A 12,621-nucleotide genomic window follows, 5' to 3' on the forward strand; every position below is an offset into this window, starting at 1 on the left:
GCGAGATAGCGGTTTTTGTGTTTTTTTCCTTCAATTTCCCCACACAAATACTTAATTTTTCATAAAATATACTGCAAAGCTGAAAAATAAGTCTGTCATTGCAGTACATCTGATGTCACAAAGAAATAAGAGCTCATATTGGTCTGTAGGAAAAAACATAAGTGCAAAACCGGCTGTGTCCTTAAGGTTACAAACCCACTTGGCGGGTCTGCAGCGAGTCTCCATGCTGCGTTTTTGCAGCGAGACTCGCTGCAGATCCCGGCCCTATGCTTTTAATGGCAGACAAACACGCAGCAGGGATGTACATCCCTGCTGCGAGTTTGTCTGCAGCCCACCCCATTAACCCCCCGGCCGCCGGAGCTGATACTTCACCTGATCCCGGCTCCTGCGGTTCCCGATGTCTTCAGCAAGCCGGAGCGGGGACCAGGTGAGGTATAAGCTCCAGCCAGCCGCCCGCAGCCCCGGCCGCCCGATCGCAGCCCCGGCCGCCCGATCGCCCCCCCCCCCCGCAGCCCCGATCGCCCCCCCCCCGCAGCCCCGATCGCCCCCCCGCAGCCCCGGCCGCCCAATTGCCCCCCCCGCAGCCCCGGCCGCCCCCCGCAGCCCCGGCCGCCCGATCGCCCCCCCGCAGCCCCGGCCGCCCGATCGCCCCCCCTCGGGGCTGCGGGGAAGGCGGGGGGGCGGCCGGGGCTGCGGGGGGGCGATCGGGCGGCCGGGGCTGCGGGGGGGGGGGGGCAATCGGGCGGCCGGGGCTGCGGGCGGCTGGCTGGAGCATACTTCACCTGGTCCCCGCTCCGGCTTGCTGAAGACATCGGGAACCGCCGGAGCCGGGATCAGGTGAAGTATCAGCTCCGGCGGCCGGGGGGTTAATGGGGAGGGCTGCAGACAAACTCGCAGCAGGGATGTACATCCCTGCTGCGTGTTTGTCTGCCATTAAAAGCATAGGGCCGGGATCTGCAGCGAGTCTCGCTGCAAAAACGCAGCATGGAGACTCGCTGCAGACCCGCCAAGTGGGTTTGTAACCTAAAGGTAAAAATTTTTATAAGTATTGTATGGCCCCCAAAAGTTATACAAATCCCCAATATACACTTATTACGGGAAATGCTTATAAAGTGCTTTTTTCCCTGCACTTACTACTGCATCAAGGTTTCACTTCCTGGATAACATGGTGATGTCACTTCCTGGATAACATGGTGATGTCACGACCTGACTCCCAGAGCTGTGTGGGCTGTGGCTGCTGGAGAGGATGATGGCAGGGGGACACTGAGGGACACAGGGCACTGGAGGGACACTGAGCATCCCCCTGCCATCAGCCACAGCCCGCACAGCTCTGGGAGTCGGGTTGTGACAGCACCATGTTATCCAGGAAATGAAGCCTTGATGCAGTAGTAAGTGCTGGGAAAAAGCACTTTATAAGCTTTTCCCGTAATAAGTGTATATTGGGCAATACAATACTTTAATAAAAATTTTCGCCAGACTTCTCCTTTAAAGGGTTAATTCAGTGTTGTTAATATGGCCACTAGGTGTCTCCCTTCACTGCGCATGTGTACAACTGCTGCGCATCCACATTCAGTTGCGCCCTGTATAAAGCATGTGCTCTTACATGACCCCCCAGCCCCCCCCCGACAATACTATATTTTATTATGCAGTGTGGTATATACAGTACTCGCTTTATATTTATAGTACAGTACATTGATAAACCTTTTATGGTTGCTTGAATGTTTTTTTTTTTTCTTCACTGTCATTTTTCTCTGTACTTTTCTACAGAATTTCAAAACGTTCGGAAGGAAATAAACGTTCAGTATGTCACAACACCCCCTCGCCCCACAAGAAAGCTTGTACAAAATGGCACTAACATTGAAATGCATGACACATAGGTTTACAACACAGAAAAAAAAAAGGGTAAAGTTCCTCTGTTCAACACGTCAGGCGTGCCAGACTCTGAGCTATAAACCTACGGATCACAGCGGCGTCTGAGACAAATCTCAACTGCTGAAGCTTAATAATGGCAGATGTAGTTGATACTTGTCCGGGGCCTCTGGCCTCTCACTACGACCTCTTTACGTTGAGAACATTTTGGTTATTAATGCTTTTTAATTTCGCCAACTTGTGTATATATTTTTTTTTATCACTATTGAATTATAGATTTATTTATTTTATTTAACTAAATGTGATTGTTTATTCACAGGAGCCCCAATGGATTTCACCTTCAATGTAAAATTTTATCCGCCTGATCCTGCTCAGCTTACAGAAGACATAACAAGGTAATATCGCCTTTGTCCTTTTACTCAATCCTTCACAGGAAAGGTTTTAGCTGTATGTCCCTGAAGGGCTACACTACATGGACCCTCAGTCACAGGTGTTCCACGTGATGAGGTGAGGAGGAGTTTAAATGGAATGGTGCTTAAAGAGGATGTACCGAGGGATAGAACGGCGCCCTCACGGGGAAGCTGGTGCCTCGGTCTATTTTTTGAACCGCGGCCCCGTTCCTGTGTACGGCATCGTTCTATCAACGGGTCTCGGGCCGGAGCTAAAGCACAGGGGGGAATTCCCTCCCTTCTATGAAGCGGCTTCATTAGACTCAAGGAGCCGCATCATACAGGGGCGGGGATTCCTCCCACTGGGGCCGGGCCAGCCCGCTTCCTGTGCTTCAGCCTCGGCCTGGGACCCGTTGATAGAATGGCGTCGTACACGGGAATCAGGCCGCGGTTTAAAAAATGGGCTGAGGCAACAGCTTCCCCTTGAGGGCGCCGTTCTATCGCTGGGTCAGATTAAAGAGGATGTACCTGATGGTACATCCTCTTTAAAGGGGGTACTTTTTTTCTTTAAAATGAAAAGGTGTAAGAAAGTTGTATAGATTTGTAAATTTACTTCTATTTAAAAATGTTTGGCCTTCTAGGACTTACCAGCTGCTGTATGTCCTGCAGGAAGTGGTGTGTTCTTTCCAGTCTGACGTAGTGCTCTCTGCTGCCACCACTGTCCATGTCAGGAACTGTCCAGAGCAGAAGAGGTTTTCTATGAGAATTTGCTACTGCTCTGGACAGTTCCTGACATGGACAGAGGTGGCAGCAGAGAGCACTGTGTCATACTTGAAAGAATACACCACTTCCTGCAGGACATGCAGCAGCTGAGAAGAACTGGAAGACTGGAGATTTTTTAATAGTAGTAAATTACAAATCTGTATAACTTTCTAACATCAGTTTATTAGAAAGAACAATATTTCACTGGACTGCATTTCAATTTAAACCCTGACAGTATATCGCTTCCTCTAATAGGACCCTTACATTAGAAATGGTAAGAACAGGAGTGGATGGATAAAAAGAAGTTTGACTTTAGACTGGTGACGGGATGGTGATCGTGGATACGAACAAATGCAAACAAAGTTGTGCAAGAGATTTGGCACTGGCCAAAGTTGCCGCAGTGAAAATGTTTTTATTGCATGTCCAGGACAATGTACGTGATAATGGAACGTGTTTCGGCTTAGCGCCTCTTTCATCTGTAAGCGTACTTTGCCTTGGACATGCAATAGAAACCATGTTACAGCTACTAAATTGAGTGGCAACTACAGTGAAAGTAAAATACGGACATGGAGAGAAAGGAGCTGCTGCACCTCACACCTATGGCTGACACTAATGCCTCTCGGCTACATTAAAAAAACAACGCCAATGTGTTGGTATATAATTTGATAAAACCATATTGCCTCCTGTACCACGTGCAGGTCTCCTCGCCCACATGAGTCCCTACACTAACTCAACACTGTGTCTGTCAGCGACCGCCAACCCTGCAAAGCAAGCGCAAGCAGGAAGGGGGGCCATAGAACAACCCTGCAACTCCGATATCACAGGACCAAACACTGTTGGCGGTCACTGACCGACACAATGTTGATTTAGTGTAGGGACAAGGGACCTGCATGTGGTATATGAGGCAATATGGTTTGATCAAATTACATACCAACATCCTGGCGCTGGATTTCAAATGTAGCCGAGAGGCATTAGTGTCAGCCCTATGTGTGAGGTGCAGCAGCTCCTTTCTCTCTATGTCCATATTTTACTTTTCTTTCTCTTCTGAGTGGCTAGCACTCCTCCTTGTAAGTCCCATGTGACCCCAATTAGCAGGAAGCACCTGTGCACACATGGCAAGTACCTACCATTTCTCCCATTCTACCTCCGGTGCAGTCGTGAGTAGTAACACCTTGTTCACACTTGTGTTGCTTGGTGGCCACTTTCTCCGACGCCTGCTGCGTTTGGGGGGGGCCCTTGGGGTTTGGTCCTGTGACATTGGGGATGCAGGACCGTTCTATGGCCTCCCTTCCCTGCTTGGGCGCACTTTGTGGGGTTGGCGGTCGCTGACAGACAGTGTTAATTTAGTGTAGGGACTCATGTGGGCCAGGAGACCGGCACGTGGTACATGAGGCAATATGGTTTGATCAAATTATATACCAACATCCTGGCGTTGGTTTTAAATGTTGCCGAGAGACATTAGTGTCAGCCATAGGTGTCAGGTGCAGCAGCTCCTTTCTCTCCATGTCCGTACCGTGAAAATAAGTTTGTGTGTGTGTATTACACCATGACCTCTGTGATGCTGCCATACATGTACCAGTAGCTGACTTTGATTTTTCTGCTTCCCCAGATATTACCTGTGCCTCCAGCTGCGTAAGGACATCCTCAGCGTCCGCCTGCCATGCTCCTTTGCTACTCTTGCCCTTTTGGGTTCATACACCGTTCAGTCAGAAGTGGGAGATTATGATGAAGATCTTCATGGCACGGATTATGTCAGTGAGTTTAAACTCAGTCCAAATCAGACCAAGGATCTTGAGGCCAAAGTTGCAGAGCTACACAAGTCATACAGGTAAGCGAGCAGAACACTTGTCACCATCTAAATAAGCTCTTTTTATCTTTGTTTCATGCTGCAAAGACAGTCTGCAAAATACCTGTCCTCTTCAGTTACCATTGATTATGTCATCTATAGAGATGAGCACAGCTGGAGCAGGTTCAAGTCTGATTGTTCAGCAATTGATTACCGGTGGCTGAAGACGTTGGATGCAGCCCTAGGGAGTTCTCGAATACATAGACATAGAATACATAGGCTATAGGCTGTATCCATGTGTTACTGGGCTGCATCCAACTTCCTAAAGGGGTTATCAAGTGCTACAAAAACATGGCCACTTCCTTTCAGAGATAACTCGACTCTCGTCTCCTCCAGTTCAGGTGCGGTTTACAATTAAAGGGGTTGTCCGGCGATTAAAAAATTATTCACAGAATAACACACATTACAAAGTTATACAACTTTGTAATGTATGTTATGTCTGTGAATGGCCCCCTTCCCCGTGTCCCACCACCCCCACCCGTGTACCCGGAAGTGTGGTGCGCTATACATTACCTGTCACGTGCCGACCACGGTCTCCGATCCTCAGCAGTGACGTCTTCTTCGGGAGGCCGGTGGATCTTCCCGAGTGCCGGCCGCCCTCTGCAGCGTCATCCGAAGCTCAGCCGCGATTGGCTGAGCATAACTGTGCTCAGCCAATCGCGGCTGAGCGGCTGATGACGCGGCCACGTCATCAGCTGCTCAGCCGCGATTGGCTGAGCACAGTTATGCTCAGCCAATCGCGGCTGAGCTTCGGATGACGCTGCAGAGGGCGGCCGGCACTCGGGAAGATCCGCCGGCCTCCCGAAGAAGACGTCACTGCTGAGGATCGGAGACCGTGGACGACACGAGATGCGGTGAGTATAATGCACCACACTTCCGGGTCTAGCGTGGGTGGGGGGAAACACGGGGAAGGGGGCCATTCACAGACATAACATACATTACAAAGTTGTATAGCTTTGTAATGTGTGTTATTCTGTGAATAATTTTGTATCGCCGGACAACCCCTTTAAGCCCCATTCATTTCAATGGAACTGAGTAGCAAAAACCCACCCAAGCTGGAGACAAGAGTGGGGCTGTCTCGGGAGGAAAGTGGCCATGTTTTTAAGGGGCAGCAATCATTGCCGCAAACATAATAACCTTGGTCTAGCACTCTTCCTTTTATTAGTATACATATACTGGGTCTATACCTGGCTTCCTTCAGGGTAAAGTTTTTTTTCTACTCCTGTCCTGTGTGGTGGGGTTCTGCTGGCAGCCATTGCTGTGGCAGTGCGGTGTCTGGTCTGGTGGTGTGGCCAAGAGCCCAGGGTGGCTATGTCTTGCAGAATTGGGGTTGCTGGACATCTGAGTCGCTCCCTCTTGTGAGCGAACCGGGTTCAAGTTCGAGTCGATCCGAACGTTCGGTATTTGATTAGCGGTGGCTGCTGAACTTGGATAAAGCTCTAAGGTTGTCTGGAAAACATGGATACAGCCAATGACTATATCCATGTTTTCCACATAGCCTTAGGGCTTTATCCAACTTCAGCAGCCACCGCTAATCAAATGCCGAAAGTTCGGGTTCAGATCGACTCGAGCATGCTCCAGGTTCGCTCATCTCTATGAGGGATCCATGTGTATCAGGAACCTTGAAGCAGTATGTGGGCTTATGCATGTTGATCAAATAGTAACTTACTCCTGATGTTAGTAGTATATAGTGCTGATAACCTCAGTGATGAGTATATGGATGTGCTACCATATACTATATATCTGTGACAGTCTGTGTTCACCTCCTGATTGTCCTGATTAGTTGTTAGACATTTTATTTCCTATGTAATGTATAATGTAGTTATAGTTTTTATGCCATTTGGGAGGACTAACAGGTAAAACCTGTCTGTATAATTTTTAGATGCAACAAGCAAAGGTTGAGCTTCTCTTTTAACCCTTTACCCTGAACTTCCTTTCTTTGTATACACTTCTTCACATATTCTTTTGGATGGATTCTGATGTATTGGTGCAGTAACCTGATGGAAATGGGGCCTAACAAATATGAAGTTTACTAATTCCGTGATTTGTGTTGATCAGATCAATGACTCCAGCCCAAGCTGATTTGGAGTTTTTAGAAAATGCCAAAAAGCTGACAATGTATGGTGTGGACATTCACCAAGCCAAGGTACGTTCTTTATAATTCAGCTATTCCTATATGTTTTATTCTATAAGGAAACTTATTTTCTCAACTAGTACATTTATGGGACATTACAGGGGTTGTCCAGCGAAAATCTTTTTCTTTCAAATCAACTGGTGTCAGAAAGTTTTAAATAGATTTGTAATTTTACTTCTAGTAAAAAATCTCAAGTCTTTCTATATTTATCAGCTGCTGTATGTCCTGCAGGAAGTGTTGTTTTATTTTCAGTCTGACACAGTGCTCTCTGCTGACATCTCTGGCCAAGACAGGAACTGTCCAGAGCAGGAGAGGTTTTCTATGGGAATTCATAGAAAACAGAGTTCCTGTCTCAGCCAGAGATATCAGCAGAGAGCACTGTATCAGACTACAAATAAAACATTTCCTGCAGGACATACAGCAACTAATCAATCAAACTAGGTAACACAGAAACTTTCAACAGCAACCAATTACAGCTCAGCTTTCATGTTACCAGAGCTGAAAGCTAAGCTGTGATTGGCCTTTAGGGGCAGTTAACACCAGTTTCTGTTTTACGCACTTCGATAAATCTGGGACAATATTTATCAGATCAAGACCCATGCGAGCACACACATATACACACACTAATATATATATATATATATATATATATATATATATATATATATATATATATATGTGTGTGTGTGTGTACATATAATATTTATAGTAAATTACTTAATTATATTTATATTATATTATTCTTACCTACAGTCCTCCCTATAGGATTATTACATTGCCTCAGGAGGGAGGATTTACTACCAAGCCTCAACCCTCTACTGCCATCTTGTGGCCACAACCAGAACAACTTTTGTGTAATGTTCCTTATGAGAGAGACTTCAACTGGGAGCCTTACCCTAGGTTCTTTCAAGAGTATTCCCATAAGAGAGAAGCTCTCCACCGCCGGCATTTCTTAAAGGGGTTATCCATGCTTAGACAAACATGGCCGCTTTCTTCCAGAAACGGTACCACTCTTGTCTTCAAATTGGTTGCGGTTCGCAGCTCAGTTCCATTGAAGTAAATGGAGCTGAAGTGTAATACCACACACAACCTAAGGACAGGGATGGTGCTGAAGTAGCTGTGTTTTTTTTTTTTCTAATCCTAGATACCCCCTTTAATTCTATTTCAATGCTTGGAGGAATGCCCCTCCTGCATTTCAGTATGCTGTGCTTCCCTAAGATGAAGAGCGTGTGCGTGACATCTGGCAAGCCTTATTTAGCCAATAACTCTCTGCCACATCTGCTGGTTGATGTGACCATGTAGCAAACCGTAATGTCTTCGAAGTTGGTAGCTCGCCTCTACTATGTTATCAGAATAAAGGCGTACAAGAGAATCCTCTAAATCTTCCCCAGCTCATACTGTTCAACCATATTATCCTTCTGCTTTAGAAGTCTTGTGCTCCACTCACCATCTGTACACTAACATTGCCACCTTACCTGCTTGTGAAGAGCTTGGTGATGTCAAGCACAGAGCTTCTCCTCCTACACCTAATCTAGACTGTCTGCAGCCATGGACTCATTCACTAAACAGCTGCATGAATCTGACCAAAAAGCTTCTCACCGAGAGCCAAGAATGGACAAGGTGGCTGATACTTTTGAGATGGATAAAGGCCAGCTCACCAAACATGATCCCAAGATCAAAATGCAGGAGTTGAAGCTGGAAGGCCTTACAAATAGGTTGAGAAGGGCGAATCTCTGCACTAAAGGGGTTGTCCAGCGAAAATCTTTTTCTTTCAAGTCAACTTGTTTCAGAAAGTTATATAGGTTTGTAATTTACTTCTTTTAAAAAAATCTCCAGTCTTCCAGTACTTAGCAGCTGCTGTATGTCCTGCAGGAAGTGGTGTATTCTCTCCAGTCTGACACATTGCTCTCTGCTGCCCCCTCTGTCCATGTCAGGAACTGTCCAGAGTAGCAGCAAATCCCCATAAAAAAAACCTCTCCTGCTCAGGACAGTTCCCGACATGGACAGAGGTGGCAGCAGAGAGCACTGTGTCAGACTGGAATGAATACAGCACTTCCTGCAGGGCATACAGAAGTTGATAAGTACTGAACACTGAAGATTTTTTAAATAGAAGTAAATTACTGCTGTTTTGTACCAGTCAATTCCTGCATAACTTGTTGGAATATATGTTCAATTGTGCAACTTAATGTTTTTCCAGGACTTGGAGGGAGTAGACATAAAACTTGGAGTCTGTTCTGGTGGACTGATGGTCTTTAAGGACAACCTAAGGATAAACCGTTTCCCGTGGCCAAAAGTGTTGAAGATCTCCTATAAAAGAAACAGCTTTTTTATTAAGATTCGCCCTGGTGAGGTATGGAAATGACACATTATCATTATTTTTCAAAAATGCATTGGTTTAGCGTCTTTTTTTACGTTTTTCGATAAAAAGCCGAGCAAAGTAAGTTAGTGACTGGCAGCTGGTCGATTACTGCTTATCAAGCGGGCTTCCCTAAGGCGGTGTTCACACTGGTGTCATTGGTTCCATTTATATAGTTTTATGCTAATCTTGACGGAGATGACTGATCCATCTAGATGTGTTAGATCGGTTGTAAGACTGGGTTCTCTTTGCATTTTTGCAGTCCGTTTAACATACACATTTTAAGGGGGTAAAAACTGATGCACAAATTGATGCAATTGTGTGAATGTGTTTTGATCCGTTCTTCCATTGACTACCATTATAAAAAAAAAAAACTGGATCAAAACTGATCTGTTATTAAATGGTTCCTTTTAGTGTACAGAAAACCAAGTGTATGGTCAACCAAGTGTATGGTCAACCAAGTTTTTGTGTACACTAAAAAAAAAACCTACTGCAAAACCTCAGTGTGAACCTAGCCTTAGGGTCCTATTACACGGCCCGATGGGGGTCCGATATTAACTGTAAACGAGCGCCGTTTACTGGGCCTATTACACATCCCGATAATCGTTTACCGATGTGCTTGCAGCCCTTGCTTAAATGGCATACATTACCTATCCAGGCTGCAGGGCTCCTCTTGCGCTCTGTTTCTCCCCGGGTCCCGCACGCTGCAGCGTCAAAGCGGCCTGTCTTAGCTGACAGGCTGCTCAACCAATCACTGGCTACGGCGGTCCCGGCCAATGATTGGCTGAGTGGCCTGTCAGCTCAGACAGGCCGCTCTGAAGCTGCAGCGTGCGGGACCCGGGGAGAAGCAGAGCGCAAGAGGAGCCCTGCAGCCTGGATAGGTAATGTATGCACTTTGAAAATCATCAGATGCCGGCCGCGCACCGCTATTACACGTAGCGGTGCGCGGTCAGTGCACGACAATTATAGGTCCAAACCTATATCAACGATCAGCCGATGATCGTTGTGCTTATTACACGGAGCGATAATCGGCCGCCTATGGCCAATTATCGATCCGTGTAATAGGGCCCTTAGCTGTTAGGGTGGTATGTCAGTGACCGCAGATTTTTGCAGTGATCACAGCAATGAGCCACAGTTTCACAACTGTGTGAATATTCTCCAAATTTTGCTAAGTATCCAAATAATAACCCAACGTTTCCCTTTGTAGCAGGAGCAGTATGAAAGTACAATAGGATTTAAGTTGCCAAGCTACAGAGCAGCAAAGAAGCTTTGGAAGGTCTGTGTTGAGCACCATACCTTTTTCAGGTAAGTTATGATTTACGTTCAGGCCCTTACACCAGGAGTGCAGCACTAGTGGTCCGGGGGCCACATCCATCCTACCCCTACCCCTGATCTAGTACCTTCCATGTCAGAAGGGAGTGAAGCTGCACACAAGCAGGGGCACTGTGATTGTCAGTCATGGGAGGCTTTGTCTGCACCAAACACTACTTAACTGGCATAGTGGGCTCTATTTTTACAGAAGTACTCCCACGAGTTTTTGCAGGTTTATTGCACACTCACCATCCCTATTCCATCTCCCTCAGTGCTGCTCTGCTGTATCCACATATTTCATTTCTGAGTCATGTGACCTTCTATCTGCTGCCAGTTTGCAAACTGCATTCTCTCCTTTTCAAATCATTGGTCCTATGATGCATCACATGGCCGCACATCCTTTGGGGGTTTAGGGGTCGGGGTGTCTTGCAAAGTTAACAGCTTAAAAATAGCATTGCATTATGTTTTCTCAGTTTCACCTTACAAATATTTTTTTCCATCCTTTGCTGCAAATCTTATGGTTAGGTAAAGCATGCCATTTATAAGGTTTTGTTGGGAGTGATAGAATCCAACAACGTGGTCTTTAGACCAGTAATTGTTTTTTCCCTCAGTGCCTAAAGGTGCCTATGATGTCCGCCATCGAGTTTATGTATTTTTATATAATCTGTGACCCCCTGGCAGGCGGCACTGGTGCTGCATAGATATCAGTGATTATATAGGTATTCATGCCAGTTTTATAACAATATGTGTTTTGTTCAACAGTTCCTTAAATACTAAAATATATACTGTGTCTTTTTAGGTTAACATCTACAGAGACCATTCCAAAACATAGGTTCTTGTCATTGGGATCCAAGTTTCGTTACAGTGGGCGCACACAGGCCCAGACGAGACACGCCAGTGCTCTCATTGATCGGCCCGCTCCCCAGTTTGAGCGAACTGCCAGCAAAAGAGCCACACGCAGCCTTGATGGAGGTAAGTGTGCAGTAGCCTGTCCTACACTTAGCACACGGAGTGAGTACTAAATCAGGGACATAAGGGTTAGAACATTAGGGTTAGATTAGGAAGGAGATGTAATATAATAACTTTAAGGGTGCCTTCACATGTACCGGATTCGTAGCAAATCCTGGTAGTGTGAAGTTCTATGGGGTTACATATCTGCAGCAGAATTTTCATTCTCCGTGGATATGTATCCCGGCCCCTTTACCCCTCTGCCACCCGCAGCCCCCGATCTGGAGCATACATTACCTGCTCAATGCCGCGGCTGTGTGTGAGGCTCCCAGCTCCCATCTGTGCCCATCAGCCAATCAGTGCGCGGCAGCACTGATTGGCTGATGGGGACCGATAAGAGGTACCCTAAAAATAATATCCATTTATTATGGGAGAACCTGAGTTGGAGAATTCCATATTTTATTATAACCGTTCTCCAGGGTGATTTGCCAGTATGCAAGCTCATTATAAAATCCTAATAAAATACAGAGATCACACACCTTGAAAAGTGATTATATATAAAATCTCAAGGTTGTTGACAAGTGTACGCTGTATATTTTCTACGGAACGGCAGCAATATGTGAAAAGTTTTCCATGGACAGAGTACCCCTTTAAGGACTTTTAAAAAATTAAGGCACGTTTTGTACTCCTTTAAACTTTTGTTTTTAGGTGTGTTGTGTGTAACTTTCTGCTGGTCATAAATATTCATGAATCCTTGCAGTGATGTCAGTGACACTTGTGCAGTAAGATTCCTATCATGGTGCTCCTGGAGTCTTGTGCACAAGCCCAGGAATACCAGGTGCTTGCACAGATGCTGGGATTCATGAATATTTACAAGGAGGTACACCGAGCGTGCAGCCGAAGTGCTACACCAAATTAGCTCATTTACTTCTTTTTTTTAAGTCAATATCTTCGATTAAGTAGATTTACATGAGAAAAGCATGGCTGCAATCTGTGTTGCCTCGTA

General features: G+C 46.1%; 1 protein-coding gene across 1 annotated transcript in view; it reads left to right on the top strand.

The window, feature by feature from the left end:
- EPB41 (erythrocyte membrane protein band 4.1) overlaps nt 1-12,621 on the top strand; it is an 85,046-nt gene that overhangs the window by 45,267 nt on the left and 27,158 nt on the right. The window contains exons 6-11 of the mRNA XM_069971577.1: nt 2,189-2,264; nt 4,630-4,848; nt 6,925-7,012; nt 9,198-9,350; nt 10,564-10,661; nt 11,467-11,639. Of these exons, the coding sequence (XP_069827678.1) occupies nt 2,189-2,264; nt 4,630-4,848; nt 6,925-7,012; nt 9,198-9,350; nt 10,564-10,661; nt 11,467-11,639 (807 nt within the window). The remainder of the gene's footprint in view (nt 1-2,188; nt 2,265-4,629; nt 4,849-6,924; nt 7,013-9,197; nt 9,351-10,563; nt 10,662-11,466; nt 11,640-12,621) is intronic.

The sequence above is a fragment of the Dendropsophus ebraccatus genome, chromosome 5 (genome assembly GCF_027789765.1).
Source record: "Dendropsophus ebraccatus isolate aDenEbr1 chromosome 5, aDenEbr1.pat, whole genome shotgun sequence".
NCBI lineage: Eukaryota > Metazoa > Chordata > Amphibia > Anura > Hylidae > Dendropsophus > Dendropsophus ebraccatus.